Source organism: Neopsephotus bourkii, unplaced genomic scaffold, assembly GCF_033783945.1.
Source record: "Neopsephotus bourkii isolate Nb327-2 ecotype Australia unplaced genomic scaffold, CSIRO-AGI_Nbou_v1 NB_1768, whole genome shotgun sequence".
NCBI classification, from domain to species: Eukaryota; Metazoa; Chordata; class Aves; order Psittaciformes; family Psittacidae; genus Neopsephotus; species Neopsephotus bourkii.
This window is the reverse complement of record NW_026902242.1, coordinates 1,283,527-1,301,441: the sequence shown is the minus strand read 5'-3', so window position 1 is coordinate 1,301,441 and position 17,915 is coordinate 1,283,527. Positions and strand designations below refer to the sequence as shown.

Sequence of the window (17,915 nt, the reverse complement as noted above, 5' to 3'; positions counted from 1 at the left end):
TTGAATAAATATTGACAAGCATAATCCTCAGTTTTTCATTCTCAGCTGCGTTCACAGACACTTTTGTTTAATTACCATTACCCAAAAGAGTTCCAGCCGGTCTAAGCCATCTCATACCATACAAAAGCTGGAGGAAAAAAAACTGTAGCCTGTTTTAAATGCCTGGAATCTCCTCCCCTGAACGCAGAGCCAAATACTGAGCTGCTCTGCTTTCAAACTGCTCTGCTCAATTGCAGTGTGTTTGATTAAAATTTGCCTACTAGAGATTCAGAGGCATGACAGCACTTCTGCTGCCTGATGGTCCCTAAAGGTCTTTTTAACTGCCTTTAATAAGGAAAAATCACTGCAAACAGGTCTCTCCCTCACCCCCCAAAAGAAATAAACCCCCAAAACACACAAACCCACCCCCAAATAGGAGACCAAGGGCTATACGGTTAAGATGAAGCATGGACTGAAGAGGCAAGTGACACTCTGAAGGGTAAGAAAGCCACCAGAAGAAACAGGAAACAACCACATGAGAAGCAAACAAGCTCCCATCCCTCAGCACTTTTGCTGTCTCCAGCAAAGTAACTCACATGAAAGTAAACCCTTGCAAACACCGTTCCATAAGCTATTTGTGAAGCACCCTACACAACTGCTTAGCGTGGTGTTTTCAACCCTGTGATTTCAGTGTAATCTGATTTGAGAAAGAAAATGATCTCATTCACCCCAATCCTTCACGTCAGATGCCGACATTGCTTTTGCCTTTCAAAGGAGTGTTCGCAACTCCAATTTAGCATTGAGTTTCCGGGCTAATGAAAGCGCATCCAGGCTAGTAAACCAGACCAAAACAAATCCTTGAATTCAAGTCCTGTTGTGTAATGAGGAAGTTTAATTAAGGCCACACATTACAGCTGTAAATGTTCTCTTATATAATAAGGTCTAAATGAAACTGAACCTAATCAAAGTTACAATTCCTTCATTAGCAAATTACAAACAAGAGCGCACAGCTGACACACCGGCTCTGATTATCACAACTAATTGCCTCGTTGTTACAAACCAGCCTGAAACTGTGTTCAGATGTCCGTCTGCAGTAGCAAATTAGGGCCACATCAGGCTATTTCTGCGATCACAAGGGGCTCTTGTAGAGCGATCTGATTTACCCTGCCGACTGGCAGCACACGGCCCAATCAAAGCCCCCTCTACAAAGGCCGCTTTGAAGCCAGCACAGCCTAGAAACCCGCTCCATATGCAGGCCGGCAGACTGCACTTCATTAGGCCTGTTGTCACATTTTCCCTCTTCTTATTCTAATGATCCTATTTTAATACACATAGGAACCTCTCCTAATTGATGTCAAGTGAGTGACTTCCACATTCATCACCAGAGCACATCAAACACGCCTTGGCGCACGGGCCGCCATCAGAGTGTTTAAGACCCGAGGTGTGTCTCCAACTATGGAAAGCAGGGGGAAAAAAAATAAAGAGGAAATAAAAAAGAAGTATTTCGGCATTACCTGTTTAATTGGGATTGCGCGACCGCTTCCAATGCTATCTGTTCTGCTCTCCAGGACCTTCTTCTCTTTGTCTGGGTCACTCCCTTTCCGAGACTGTAGAGCAAAAAGAAAGTTTGTGCTCCATTAAATGTAGCACTTCATAGAGAAGTCTTCCTCCCCCCCCAACCTCTTGTTTTTCCTTTAAGCAATTAAAAGCAGAAGAATTATGACACATAAATACAGTCCCAAAGGCCATGAGTTAGAATCTACGGAAGCACGCAACCTTCTTAAAACCCCAGTGCTGAAACCTGCCCATCATGTCCAAGCACGTGCTAGTTTGAAATGGCATTTGGGTTTAAGCAGTTCTCACTGCCTGAAGATCCAGCAGATCAGAGGACGTGTTTCTGAAGTTTCCAATCATAGCTCCAACAGGAGCGAAGGTTCCAGCTTCTCATTCTCATTCTCATTAAATGGGTGATACATACGTGCATACATTTAACTTGCATCTATGTGGGGTTTAGAAATGTTATAGATGACTTAGCAATGTGATTTTATGATGCTGGTTTTGATTCTAGTGACTTTGACTTGTTATTTTTGCCTACTTTTGGATGCTTAGAAAGTTCGAATTGCACAAAAAGGGAGAGACTGGTGCTGACAAAAAGTTATATGAACACAATGAAGAAAAATCAGCATGAGGAAGATGTAACCAGTGTTGAAAACTTGAATTGCCTCATCTTGGCTATGTGTGACGCTAGAACTGCCCTAGGAATAAGGTCACGGTGCTCACTTCATCCATAAAGTTACCTGGGAATGTTAGGTGCGATTCAGATTCCAGTCTGATATTGTGAAAGAACGCCTGAGCATAATGATTTTGACAGATTTATTTTATTACAAAAAGAAGACCCGAGAGTCATCCTCCTTAATAACTGAACTGACAAGTGACAACTTCACTCCATTACTTTTCAATAGGAACATTACTCACACAATATTGAAAATGGGAAAACATTTTCATGTGCTTTTCAAATCGGAGATGATATATGAAAGGAATACATTTGTGGTGTCCAGTACCACAATGGGAAGTTAATGAAAACCAGGGAGACACGAGATCCCGCTTTTGATATTCAGTGGAAAGAGAGGTTTAAAAGACACTGAAATCGGGAGGACAGTGAGGATTGGAAATAACTAACACTCATTTTCCATATTATGCGAACGAGCAGAAGGAAGAAAAAAATCCCTAAAGCAGTTGCCTTTGGGCATGAGAGGAGGGAAGGGGAGGGAGAAAACCCATGAAGGAGGACTTTAAGAGGCACCATTCTAAGCAACACATTTACCCAGCAGGGATCCTGTGCTGCTTTCCCCGCTCCACCGGGAACAGGCTCCTATCAGTAGTTACTATGGTTCGGGGCTATGGAATGACGTGCCAGGGAATTAAACAAAGAATAAATGAAAGAAAGCAAAACAAGTGGGAGGGGTGAAATCCACTGTTCAGGATAACTATTGTTCCTCGTCCTTCAAGCCACATTTCTGAATCTGAAAGTGCCACTTCCCAATAATACGAGGCAAAACAATGCTTCAATGGTGCAAAGCGCCCGTTAGTGACATCTTAAAGAAACTCACTGAAGGTACCAAATCCTTGGGAGGAAAGTTGTCAACCTGAATGTTTCTCTTTTACTATTTGGCTTTTTAGAAAGAAGGATCCTGCCTCTGAAAAGCAAACTCAACATTCACGCACTCTTTTTCATGTTTAGTTTTAAATCATCACATCTTCCATTCCATACAAGTAACTGCATCGGGGAATAAGCCATTGCTCACAGAAGGGAAATACCTATGTGCAAAACACTGTCAAATGCCAAAAGTAAAGAAACGTAGCTATTTCTGTTAGGCAGGTTCTATTCTAGCTGCCTGCAATCACAGAACACATAACATTTTCAAGGGGAGAATCTTAGCTGGTTCCACTGTTTACAAAGATAAATTGTGCACTTAAATAGAGATACACTCTGATCTTTTATGCTTTTATACCTACGGCACATGCAATGCACTTTACATCCAACAGCATATAATAAAATAGACTCTAAACCATACGGAACAACATTTTCTAGGACTTTTTCTGGTATCACATCTATACATTAAGTAGTTTTATTTAAAACTTAATTCAAGCAAGCAAGCCCAAAAAAATCCAAACACCTGCATGAACATAATTTGTCTCATTTCCCCTTTGCACTAGAAGTCATACACAGACTGAAAACATAGAACCTTACCCAATTTATGGCTGGGAAACAAGATTTAGTCCCAGAAGGATACAGAATCCAGTCCTGAGAGCCCCAGAGGTGAGGAAACCGATCTCTACCAGTGGAAACTGAGACCGAGTTGGTCTGAACTTCTTTCTAAATCATGCTTACATTTCACACTGATGTAACACAGGTAACACTGAATATGGGAAAGGAGATACGCTTAACTGTACCACAAGTTCATTCATCCCACACTGGATTGTTCACAGAGTTATAATCAGTTCTGTGCTGAAGTGGACCTCATGTACGTCTCCCCTGTGCTATACACTATTACTTAGTTGTCCCTGTTACTACACTGCACTAAACAAAGGACATTCACCCTTCTGCTAATATACGATCTATTTTATCACCTAACTACAAAGTCAGCTATTGCATCAATAGCTTTACAGCAAATATTGATATTCAGAGAGATCAGATACGGCGTTTAATGCACTTAAACATGAACACGTTGCAAATTCTCAAGCCTATTCCCACTCCAAAGCTGTGATCGATTTAAAAACAATCAGATCTGTTTTCTCCTTAAGCCAATTTTCTTCCAACACTAAAAGATCTTCATGTAGGAAACTAAAGCTATTACCTATGCTAGATCACAAGGGGTAATTTGCAATTAAACAGAAATAGATTTGCTTCTGGAAGTGATAAAGGCGTAAGTAACAGGCTAGGAAAGAAGCACAGCAAGAAACCCAGAGCTAAACACTAAAATATCTTGATGACACACTGTTCATAGCTAGAGAGAAAATGCTGGCCATCTCTTTATTCAATTAAAGCATTCCAGGTTAGAACTTGGCTGATATGACATGAAACCCAGCGTACAGCAGGGTCACTGTTAAATACAACAGGACGCGGATTACAGGGCAAGGCATTACACAGCATCCAGTATGCCCAGGTCTTCAAGACAGAACTAATTCTGAAGAGTCACATTATCATTTTCTTTTTCCATAGGACTTGGTTCCCCCAAATTTCCCCCTGGTTATGAGACATTAAGACAACAACCAACATCCTCCCATTGTAGTCAATTTGTTTCTCACTGCGCTATTAATTATCAGAAAGCAGAGCTTTAGTCTACTTGTTTAGATCAAATGCAGCCCACTTCATCATCTTCTCAAACCCTTGCTGGAGATGTGTATGTATTTTCTCCATTCACTTTCCCAAATTTACACTTACTCTGATGTAAAACATCCCCTGTTTCCCAAAGGTCAACAACACCCACACAGCCCTTAGAGCATTTTACACATCCTTCAGACCAGGCTCGGTCGGTGAAAGCTTTTGCCGGATGCTGGAGCATCGGCTGGATTTCCAGAGGTAGGACTCTGCTGGCAGTTTCTGGGCTGACACTGACATCTAGTGGGGCTGGTAACTCCTGAGTATGCCCTGTCAGCAGTGAGTATTCTCACCACCAGCAAGAAATCCATGCGACTGCTGTAAAATACTAGCATCAAAACGGGATACTTTTCCACACGTTGCTCATTTTTGCCTCTTTTATTGACATCTAGTCATTTGCACCTAGAGACAAACATGTGGTTTGCTTTCCTTTGTAGGAGTTTAAAAGATCTTCTTTGAAATCAGAATACCACTGTGGGGATGGACACATTAAATGCGATCACTGGGACCCGTGCTGTGTCACTCAGCACTCCAAAATGAGGATAAAACTTTCTCCCTGCTGAAGGCCGAGAGGTCAGATTTTGTTTAGAACACAAGGAAATGGTTTTCCTGGTTTTGTCTGTGGTTCCCTGGATACAGCCAAGGAGCAAACCAGCTTTAGGAAGGAAACATGACATCCCCTTTGGAATGCAAACCCATAAATTCTTTACGATGACAGGGGGGCCGTGACTTTCTGAACGCAACCAACACGTAGCTACAATCACCGCAGGACTTCACGTGAGCCCACAGGGATTCTGTGTTTGCTATAAAACATATGAAGTGTCAAAAACCTGCATACAAAACCCCAATTACACACATGATACAACCCCAAGGCATTCAGCAAGACTCTAAACTGAGGAAATTATCACTCAAGGCTTCATTATCATCTCCCAAACTCTTTAGGCATAATGAAGGCCTATCATAATGGACCAGTCAAGCTTCTTATTTAGTACAGTTTTCTGCCTCTCAATGAAGCAAAACCCACATGGTTTGGGAAGAAAAAAAGTCTCCATCATCTCTCTTAACCCTGGAAAATAAAAGTGAGTTGACACTGTAGAGTACTAAAAATAGCATGGGGTAGTTATTTAGTGGGACAGCATGGTATGCCCATGGTAAACTTGGAGACTCCTCTGCAAACACAGGAGACCTGAGTCAGCAGTATTATGCAGTCTAAGGGCAGGACTGGAGAGCAGAGGTCTTTGATTACTGCCAATCCAGGCAATCTAGACAGGTCTGAGAATTAAAGTCAGACAAAGACTTCAGAACTCAACTGTGGATTCACTTGTTTTACTGCAGTTCCCAACAGGATAACTTCAATTCATTTAGCTTCTGCTCAAGTCCTCAAACAGAACTACTCGTGGTAATTCTAAGATGCTTTTGAGCCTACAAAACCATCCCAACATTCCTGTCTGGATTAGACCACCTCAACTCCATAGAGCTGAAGTTCAGGCCACCACCATAGGGCACTAAGTATAATACAGCAAGAGTCTCTTCCTTGGCTCACTCACCGTGAAGAGGTTGGACCGGCGCTTGGACTGTTTACGGACAGGAGTTGGTGTGTTGGCAGTGGGAGGAACATCAATCCGTAGCTCCTTCTGGCTGGTGCTTGGAGTTGATGGGACAGAGGAGGAATAATCACTTAAACTCCCTCCTCCATTACTGGTCTGCAAGGATTAAAGTCAGTTTTAAACAGTGATACACTGCTTTCAAGAAATTACAATCCCCAGCTGTCTCTTACTTAGTCCTCATACACAAGAACAGCAGCCTAGGCTCAGGAGCGCAGTGGGAATGCCCCACTGCCACCTTCCACACAGGTCTATTCTAAGCCCTTTCAATATTCTCCTTGCCATTATGTTTTGAAAACAGAGATAGTTCTGTTGCTATGGAATGTACAGTTTCATTCTACACAATATAACCTAGCTGGACAGAAACCTTTCATTTGATATATTAGTCTATGAGTAAGCAAAACATTGGGGCAAGTCTGTAAATTCTGCTTTTCTACTTTAAAATCCCGAATTCTGCGTCAAACCTGAGAAAAAAAAGTATTTAGTGCCAGAGAACAGCATAGCTGGACTTGATCCTGATCTGGAGACATCAGTTCACTGAAGGCAATTCAATGCTGCAAAATGGCTACAACAGGGAGAGAGAGTTCTGAACAACTATCAGAGAGTTCTGACAGTTCTGAGATGCTGAAGTCATTGCTACAGAGATCCCCAACTTTAAACAAAGCCATTCCAATTTATTCCAAGTAGCCAAAACCTACAAGTTACATCGTAGTCTTGAACAAAGTAAAACACTTTGCCCATAACGCAATTAGTAACTGAGGTAGCAAGTCACCAACATCAGGAAGGTGAGGAGACTGGACAGAATGGAGAGAACCAAAAGGTGAAGAACAACAGAGTCACTTTGTTGTTGTATTTAATTATTACTACATTTAACATAAATAAGTACTAAAAACGTAATCAAAAGAACGTGGAAGTAGTCTGGAAAGACAGAACAACAGGTTTGGGTTTTTTTCCCTATGGATACAAGTATCCATACCTTTTGAGGATACAGAGGTAGTGACAGGACAAGGGGTGATGGGTTCAAACTGAAACAGAAGTTCAGGTTGGATATAAGAAGGATGGTTTAAGAGATGCATGGGGATGATGACAAGGGAATGGCTTTAACCTGCCAGAACAGGGGAGATTGAGATGAGCTCTTAGGCAGAAGTTCTTCCCTGTGAGGGTGCTGAGGCGCTGGCACAGGGTGCCCAGAGAAGCTGTGGCTGCTCCATCGCTGGCAGGGTTCAAGGCCAGGTTGGACACAGGGGCTTGGAGCAACCTGCTCTAGTGGAAGGGGTCCCTGCCCATGGCAGGGTTTGGGACTGGAGGAGCTTTAAGGTCCCTTCCAACCCAAACCAGCCCATGGTTCTACGATTCTCAGACATAACGCACATGCTGATGGGGGACTGGTGCAGGGCAACGGAGGAAAATTCTGCACGCTGTCAGTGAAAAGCTCACCAGAAGAGCAGCAGTGGGAGAAGGGTCTGGACAACAACCCCCACATAACTTATGGGGGAGCAGAATAAAGGTGTGTGATGCACACAAAAGGGTGAAAGAACCTTCTTAGAGCAGCCAATTTTCCTAAAAGAAGGTAAGAGGGTATTCCCAGGACACCTGAGGAGGATTCTCCCATGACACTTAGCCTGTTATTTGGTCTCATCTTAATTGCTGTGGGTAGGAATTCCACAGGTGAAGTTGATCAAAAGGAAAAGCAGTCCAATGTCTACCCTCCATCATCGCTCCTACTCCACTGACTGGTCCTACGCATGCACAAAGCTGCCATACAAGTGCTTGTATGGACCAGGATCTCAAGCTGCATGCAGTCAAGATGAAACCTCTGAAGGAGAACCAACACAGGGAAGACTCTTGAATGAAAAGTTTATGACAAAACACGTACCTGAGAGCCTCAAAGTGATTGCCAGATGTTTGCTGAAGTTCAAACAGCCAAACCACTGGCCATGTCAGAGCTGAGGAGGGTGGTGTGGAAGCCTTGATAAGGTGGCTCACAAAAGAAGGGAAAGCAACACAACATCTGGAAAGTCAGCTACTATAAAACAGCATTAGGAAAACGAGACCAGATACGCTGATGTCAAGGAATGGCTTTCAGACTAGAATGGGGAGAGCTTAGGGGCCAGTCTGCCATGACTGAACCAAACTGGTGTGGGGAAAATGAGGGAGAAGGAAATCTAAGGAAGCATCCATTAATGGGAAACAGCATGGACCACACTGAAGATTAAAGTACGCAGCTTTAATCTTTTTAACCTTTCATCATCTCAGAGCATCATTTTAGACTTTTTGATGTGAGACACTTGCTCCCAGATTTTTAAGTGATTTATTTTCCAGGAATCAGTAACTCCTAAAGGGAAACATATGCAGGTTGGGCATTCTAGTCCCCAAAGCCAAACAGAAGCAGTTATTTCTCTTCAGACATACTACCTCCATTGGATTTCCACCTTTTTGGTTTCAAAGTAGGCTGTATCAAATCACTGCCTGGACAATAAATATGATCTATTTCAAGAAAAGATTTACAAGTGGAAAACTTCAAGGTTGCCACGGAATAAAAGCATGGCTTCCAACACCCAACAAGCTCCTGCTCCTACTGAGGGTGCCACAAATTAGCAAAGGTATAAAACCCATATGGATGCTCTGAAACACCCCCATGGAGAGAATGGGTTTGACAAGAAAGAGCGCAGACATGACTTCCAAGGTACATCAATATCAAAAGCAGCCAGACAAGATATTCTTGGTAACATCTGAGCTTAATGCATTGCTGAAGGAAACAAAAGGTGGCCAGGTGTCTGTGTCAGGTTGGTTGCTTGCACCAAGTCTCAGGACTTTGCCACGTTAAGATTGTAGAAATCAGGTTCCTGCCATTGGTATGCAAGTGCTTAATGAGAAGCTCACTGGAGTGAAGGACAGGATTTAGGACACGTGGCAATAACTGTAAGTCACAGAAATTAATGTTTGTCTCAGTTCATAAATATCAAGTCAGTGCATGTGAAGAACACTCTTCCTTACAGTGCCTGTAACCCAACATGAATCTAACACAAAACCAGTTGCTAGCTATAGACATGGTCAAATTTGTGGCAATGAAAGCAATGAAATAAGCACTCAAATACCCACTGGGACATGAGACAGCTTAACGTTACCTTCTCAAACAAACCTTTCCACTGAGCTGTTCTCAAGATTTGGACCTACCTGAGATGTCAGCATAAAGGGCCATTTCTGAGTCACTGCTTAACCAAAGCCATGGCACTAAGGACAGAGGTCTATCTAATGACTCTAGGGAAGGAAACTATTAGCCTCAGTACAACCATTTACACAGATACATTCCTGTTTGGCTTTCTGGGGTGGCAGACTGTCCCATCCTCATTAAGGCACCATGCCCATTCTCAAGCTTGTTTGGCTTGTGAACATACACAGTACAACCTTGTCCTTCCTTCCTTCTAGAAGATAGCGAGCCTGATGATGGTCAGTGTACTTCAGCACACCCATAGGCATTTCATTTCAGGGAGATGTTATTACTAGAACACAGCTTGTGTGCATGGCCAATACTCCTGTTACAGAAAAGTATATAAATTGGGTATCAATACAGGCTTCTAGTTTTGTTCCTGCATAGATTGATGCTAAAAACCCTCAAGGTCATGGCAGCAAGAACAAATTTAGCAGACTGTGCTGTTACTAGAAAAGAACAACTCAGATGAAGCTATCAACCTGGCATAACTTGATCAAGCAGGTCCTTTCAATGCAGCTACCTCAAAGGCAGTCACTGCCAATGAAAGCATTAAAGCATTAACCCCCATGACAGGGGTTGGAACTAGATGAGCTTTAAGGTCCCTTCCAACCCAAACCAGGCTGGGATTCTGTGATTCTAACAACAAGGTAGAGGAAAGCAGACAGACCAAAAAGCACCAAGAGAATGTGAAGACAACTTCTGAAGCTAAACCAAGCTGGCACATGCAAGTCATCTCAATGAAATCACTAAGAACATATAATTAGCCAATGATGTGACAACAGGCTGCAATAACACAGTGGCACAACTGAGTTATAAACTGGAAAACCTAAGAGAAGATCAAGTCTGAGTGTGAAGTTTAAGAGGCCTTAGAAAGAACAAGGAATCAATGGGCTTAACAAAACTAAGGCACCTTACTGTGGTCCTGTGAAGATGAAGAAAGAAGGAAGAAGTACATCAACAGATGCACTGAGTGTTACCACTGGAGTCCTGGAGAATGCACTTCCAGATACACGTGTGTATTGCACACAACTGAAGGGGAATATATATATATATATATATGCTTACTTTAAATAAATGTTAGAGATTGCTTAGAAACAGACCTACAAATACAAGATTTTTGTGGTGTATGTTGCAATGGTGTAACTGTTTGCACTATTAAACAATAATGCAAATATTGTTTTCACTTCTCCTTTAGTCTGCATTTTGCAATTACATGAAAAAGAAGGAAAAGCTGCTTAAGCAATATAGTCCCTTCTTTATTCAAGTGCCCAAAATATTGCACCAGAATATTCCATCCCAAATGACCCCCATTATAAATAAGATAATTGTACCCCACCATTTAGTGCTTACCCATAATCAGGTCTCATACACAGTAAAATAATGGATGATTAAGCTGACTGCACTTAGCTTTTAATAGTTTAATTTACATATTTAGCCGATCATGGTGTAGTAAAAACTTTATGGAGGCATGGTGCTAGCATAAATAATGCCTCTTCACATACCTGCAGCAGGGAGGAGGGAGTAAGCTGGTGTGCTAGCACCAGTTACTGAACTGCACATTAAGCTCTGTATCTTTCTCAGGTATAATGCAGATCTCCCAAGAGAGTGACTGCGGACCAGCGAATGTATTTCTTTGCAGTCCACATGCATGATGACTTTGCAGGTGACTTTACACAGCAGCACTCACTACTCAGTGTGGTGACTAAGATCCCTCTCTGTCATGGTGAAATACACCTGGTATAGGCAGACACGGAAACATGGTGCCACTTCAATCCCTTCTTATAGCAGAAGAACAAAGAGCTGAGTTCCAGGAAAGATACTAAGTGTGAAAATACAGACTACAGCTTTCAAGGAACTAAAAGTCAGTGGTAGACAATCATTTCATTTTCACCTTCAAAACCATAGTCCACCAGTAAGCTCACACAGCTGGGGACTCCCAGCTGGAATCTCCACGTCAGAGAATAGAATCCCAGACTGGTATGGGTCGGAAGGGACCTTAAAGCTCATCCAGTTCCAACCCCTGCCACAGGCAGGGACACCTTCCACTAGAGCAGGTTGCTCCAAGCCCCTGTGTCCAACCTGGCCTTGAACACTGCCAGGGATGGGGCAGCCACAGCTTCTCTGGGCACCCTGGGCCAGCACCTCAGCACCCTCACAGGGAAGAGCTTCTGCATTATCTCCAACCTGAACTTCCTCTGTTTCAGTGTGAACCCATCACCCCTTGTCCTATCGCTGCAGTCCCTGATGAAGAGTACCTCCCCAGCATCCTTGTAGCCCCCTTCAGACACTGGAAGCTGCTCTGAGGTCTCCACACAGCTTCTCTTCTCCAGCCTGAACAGCCCCAGTGTTCTCAGCCTGGCTCCATGTGGGAGCTGCTCTATCATCAATTCATCTGAGGAGAGGCTGAAGTCCTTCAAACAAACATCAACTACAGGTGTCGTGCCATGGGGTTTGCAGATGTTTTACTGCAATGTAAATAGGCACAGCTCCAGGTTACCCAGTACAAGGTTACTTCACCCAGACTTCTGATTCACATTGAGCACAGGTGGAATGTACCAAGGACCGACAACAGTGCCTACTTAAGCTGCTTTATGGTTCTGGAGCAACGTGATCTCCACTTTCAGGGTCTGGGCATGGAAAAGAGCATTTTGGAACTGCTGGATATTGGCACTATTCTTCTAACTTCACAACAATGTCTTCCTGCTACATCAGGTAGAAAAGACAAGCAACTCCATTACAGGAATGACTTTAGGGAAAAGGAATTCCTATGTGGTTTTGTCATGTATGGGTAACTCACATGCTATTTTGAAAGGTTTTGTGTGGTCTACAAGCATATCATGCCTAGGAAGATCAGCAAGGGGCTGGTGGTAGGGGCAATCAAAGGTGGGATAGTGATGGGGAGGACACTAGATACAGAGAGGGCTGGTCTATATAGCCCTGGTGTTCATCATTTTTTGTGGATCTTAAAAGTAGAAAGACCAAAATAGACACAAAATGCCATGCATCCGATAAGAGGCTTTTAATAGACTTAAAAACACTGCTCCCTCTCAAAACAGCTCAGTCTATCTCTTGAAGAGTTCATTAAAATGGGAACGTGAGCTGTTAACTCAAGTACTTCCCAATGCATCAGCCAGATGAATTGTTTCCTAGCGGAATATAAGCAATATTGCACCATCCTTCTTGTTGGCACAGTATACAATAGTTCTGTCCATCATGAACCATGAATAATAACCTTGGATTTGAGAGTAAAATTGTTTGCATGCATTCTGTGCTGCCTTAAAAGCCAACATATGTATATGACATACTTGCACCAAGGGCTACTGGCTCTGGCTACGAAAGGGTTCTAAGTCAAACCCTCACCCTGACTGACATACAGGCACTATAAAGTCAAGAGAAGGAAAACAGAAGCAGCACCAACTGCAAACACAAGTGAATTTTGCCACTGGAATAGGAAGCATCTCATTCTGTGAGAGAGGTCTCTGGAAACAGAATACATGAGCGTTGACGTGTCTCAGAGCATCTTCTGTAAGGGGACGGTACCTGGGTATTCACCACCTTGGACGATCAGACGTGAGCACAGATACGCATCCAGACACACAAACACGTCTTTCACCATTTGAAAACTGGAAACTATGGGGTAGAAAAGCCCTTCTGGGTATTAAGCCTTAGAATGTGCCCCAGGGTATGCAAAGGGCAGTGTGGGGAAGGTGACATCTCTTTTCTGTTTCTCTTTTTTGTCTCTAAAACCTGCACTTTTGACTGCATAGCCCATCTGGAGAGCTTGCAGGAGTTAGATCATCAGGATGATCCAACAAGAGAAGGAACAAAATGTCTCTTTATGTGAAGTGATCTGTGTAATCACTACTTCCAAAAGCCTTCGCTCCTGTGGCGAATGCAAGTGGCAGGGCACAGGAATGATAACATTTTTGATTCATGAAGGAAATCTTCAGTGAAACATCATTACGTCAAAAGAGATGCTCTAAAGGGCAAGACAGCAGCCAGTCTTCCAGCCAAGATCAGAGATGGCAAATCTTCCCCCAGATCACCTGAAACTTGGAATTGCAGTTGCAAAGTGCTTTTAAGTCTAGCATAAGGATTCAGCTTCCTTTCCTTAAATAAGGTCATACTGCCTTTAAGTGCAGCACAAAGGCAGTAAGACATGAAAAAGATTTATGGCCTGTACTTTTAGGCATGACATCAGTCTCAGAAGACAAGACAAGCTCTGACTGGGATTGCAGTTGTCCCATTAGAGAATTATGCCAAGTGGTAAAGGCAGTAAAGAATACAATTTCATTTTTATTGAAACAGATTGTAGGGATCCTTACCACAAAAGCTGCCTTGTCTTGATTCTCCCAGACAGTCCTTAGCACTGGCAAGAAGTCTGCTTTATAAACTGCTTATCTAGAATTTGGATTCCAAACTAACCTTGGGTAGGAGGCTGGTAAGAACCTAGATATTTGATGTTCTGCAGCAAACAAGCTTCATTAACAAGAAGGGTGACCATAACTGCTTTAAGGCAAGGCAGAACATAACAGCTTAGCAGCTGGCTAAGACTGGATTGCACAAAGCATCATCTATCCTCTTTAGACTAAAGACTTGAAAAACTATTGTCATCCTGCTTGTTTTATCTGTGGTCTCGGCCTGCTGGCTGAGTAAACCAGGTTGTCCTTCGATCCACGAGTAAGGTCCATACTGGAAATAGTGCCATTTGCTCTCCACATGTCTGTGACAGCACGTTTCCTCTTTCGCCACTGAAGAGGATGGGTCTCAGCCCCTATCCGCAGCGTAATTCCTCTCGTTCTGAAAGTGTGAACACACACCACTGACTGGAGGAAGCTGTTTGGAGGAAAAACATTCCACACAGATGGTTAGTTCCAAGTGCCTGTGGCAATGAACTGATCAGATACAGTGGCTGAGGAAATGTCAGATATGACAAGAAATGGGAGAACATCTTCCATACGAGGAACTTGTGCTTCCCCAGAAGGTGATGGGAGTTCTTCAGAAGAGTCATGCACCTCAGAAACAGGGGAGCTTAACTTCAGCATTTCCTTGTGGTGTGATCAGCAGAAGGGAGAGTCAGTCTAAGGTATCCATGCTCAGCTCAAGGCAGAACATCTCACAGCAAAGGACTAAGATCAAACTGGCATCTGCATCTTTAGAGTTAACCCAGTGGTGGGAGAAAGGTCCACAGATAAAACCAAACCTCACACAGGTGGCTCGAGGCTGCAATGTAACTTTAGAAGACATTGGCATATTCTGGGGTTCAGACTGACAAACATGCTAGGAGAGCTGGTGGGCATCACAGATTTTAGCCTGCTCTAGTGGCAATGAGGAATGCAGGCCACAGCCTGTAAGGCTCACAGTGACGGCCCTATACAACCATCTGCTGAATGAGAGAGCACAGCAGGAACACAATCTGCCTGGCTGCAAAGGTCTTGGAGCTGAATGACAGAGCTTATACACATCCTAACTGTGAGTGCACACAGAGATTAGCACTTGACACTGGGAAATAAAGACAGTGAGGAAGGGTACCACAAGGGAAATCCAGAGGGTGTATTAATGCATGTGGGTAACAACTCTGCGAGTTAGAAAAGTGCCATATTAACCTTATGTCTCCAAAAACACCATCAAGGCCATCAGACTTTCCTGCCATACATTATGGTAGCATTTTGTTTTCACACATAGTGCATACAAGATATATATTGCTATGTCATTAAAGGGGAATCATTTCAATTGAGCATGACATGACAAAGAGACAGGCAATTACAACTGCGCACAGCGCTCACAAATGTGCAGTTCTAGCATGCTAACCACTGAGATACACCAGCTATTAGCACTTAGCACACAACTGAATGAGAAAAGGAACCAAAACCATAGTGAGGTAATTGTAAAACCCAGCACAGCAAATCCTGCTATAGTAACAATTGGTCTACTCAGAGCAGCAGGCTGCTGGGCATAAATCAGTGCGTATGATCAAAGATGGCTTTAAAGCCAAACTATTTTACTGTAGCAGTTTCCTGAAACAAAGTTAAGCCAATTAAATAAAACCTAATATTGCTTCAGACTACAGATCACTGATACCTCTTCCAAAAAATGCCAGCTTCTTATCAAGCGGCAGAAAGTGCCCTGGCATTAATACAGGAGATGAAAAGCAATCTCTATTACTTTGTCAAGCAAGCATTCATTATAGTCTGTACCTGGCTGATATGTACAGCAGAAACCTGGGCAGAACACACGGATGAGTGGCTTGGAGAGTTTGGCAGAGATTTGCAGGGTCCAATTGAGAGCTGCTGTTTCTTCCTTGTTGCAACGATCTTCTGAGCAACTGAAGAAAAACAGAGCATACAAGCAGGTAAGCTATAGTATACACTGGGAAATACAGTGTGGCATAAGAATACAGAACACACAACACACAAAATAGGGTCTTCCATTGCCAAAGCCTGCTCCAAGGCATCTAGGAGAATTTACAGCACCTTCAGTGCCTAATGGTATGACAAGAAACCTGGAGAGGGGCTTTGGACAAGGGCCTGTAGGGACAGGACAAGGGGAATGGCTTTAACCTGCCAGAACAGGGGAGATTGAGATGAGCTCTTAGGCAGAAGCTCTTCCCTGTGAGGGTGCTGAGGCGCTGGCACAGGGTGCCCAGAGAAGCTGTGGCTGCCCCATCCCTGGCAGTGTTCAAGGCCAGGTTGGACACAGGGGCTTGGAGCAACCTGCTCTAGTGGAAGGTGTCCCTGCCTGTGGCAGGGATTGGAACTGGATGAGCTTTAAGGTCCCTTCCAGCCCAAACCAGTCTGGGATCCTATGAAACGTCCAATTATGATGGCAGATGCCGATTTTCCACAGTATGTTCCATGTGAGACTCCAGTTCCGTTCTCCACATGGATGAAATTGTTCCACAACTCTCACTCCACCAGGTGAGCACCAGAGAACCAGTAACACCCCAGCAGAAGGGGAAGAGGCAGGAGTTACAAAAAGCAATGCTAGGAATGCTGTAACAAGCCCAATACATGCTTTAACACCATGCTAACAAAGCTTATATGCATGCGTTTTTCATTCTTCTTTGGGATGTCCTCCTTGCAGATAGAACATAAAGATGAACAACAACCAGGCTCAAGTGTGTCTCGCTGCCATTTACTAGTACAATCCTGAAAGGTGTCCTGCATCACAGGAGGAAAGCTGTCCATTAGGAAAGCTTCACTCCTAATCCAAGCTGGTTTAGTTTACAAGGAGAGCATTCTCTGCTGCTGCTTAGGAAAACAAGGTGAACTTCCCTTCATTACTGGATACTGGTTCAGGACAATCAGTTTTGGAAACCACAAACTTAAAGCATTTAAGGTCCCTTCCAACCGAAACCATTCTAGGATACTATGATTTTAGGAAACAAACACTAACTGGAATAATAAAACTGATAAAAGTTTCCTGGCACAGAATACCTTGATTAGTGGTGCCACCCACCCTATCCCATCCCATCCCATTTCCTTATGGAAAGAAACTAAATTCAGCTTCACTGCATGCAGTCATCTCCATGAAGTGAAGCACTTTATGCAACTGGTGCAAAGGAGTCTGCAGTCACTTGCACCGCCTCTACCAAACCCAGCCAGGGAGGCATAACAGCACCAGTTATTGGCATCTACTTAAAAAGCCACACAGAAGCTGCTTGTAATGAAACTAACAGCATTCAATCTGTCTGGTTCAGAAAATACAGGAAGGTATTTATGTAAACGCCACCATTATTTTCCCCAATACACTGTAACACAGGCAGAGATCTTGGGTAGCAGCAGAAGCGCACAATTTCTTCTCAAATGAATGCAATTCTAATAATAAACTGATCTGTGGGTTATGTTTTTCATGTAAATGAATGATGGCACAACCATGATTTAGTGAGAACACATCGTATAAAAAATGGCTCCTATATATGAAGAAGCAGCTTCATTAGTTACATCCCACCTCCAATAGGCCTCTTATCATCCTGAAAGGATGATATCAATTAATTTATCTCTCCCTGGCATATTGATCATAACTTTCAACAGCTAATCATGTTTAAATTACAGAGGAATATCGTGGCACTCCGTCATTTCAGACCCATTGGTTTATTGATCTGGAGCCTGGAAACCATGTATTCAACTATTTTAAAACACATTAGTGGATGCAGAGAGCAAACCGAAGGTCAGCTTTTAATATATGCACATGGATTTGTCTTCATCGTACATGGTAAAGACCTAAATTAAGACCA

The 17,915-nt window shown here is 43.2% G+C and overlaps 1 protein-coding gene across 8 annotated transcripts in view; it reads right to left on the bottom strand.

Annotated features, from left to right (window-relative positions):
* AGAP1 (ArfGAP with GTPase domain, ankyrin repeat and PH domain 1) overlaps positions 1-17,915 on the bottom strand; it is a 319,948-nt gene that overhangs the window by 162,142 nt on the left and 139,891 nt on the right. For all 8 annotated transcript variants that reach the window (XM_061379186.1, XM_061379187.1, XM_061379188.1 and 5 more), the window contains 3 exons: positions 15,877-16,004; positions 6,409-6,564; positions 1,494-1,586 (listed from right to left, as the gene is read on the bottom strand). In XM_061379186.1, coding sequence (XP_061235170.1) covers positions 1,494-1,586; positions 6,409-6,564; positions 15,877-16,004 — 377 coding nt within the window. The remainder of the gene's footprint in view (positions 1-1,493; positions 1,587-6,408; positions 6,565-15,876; positions 16,005-17,915) is intronic.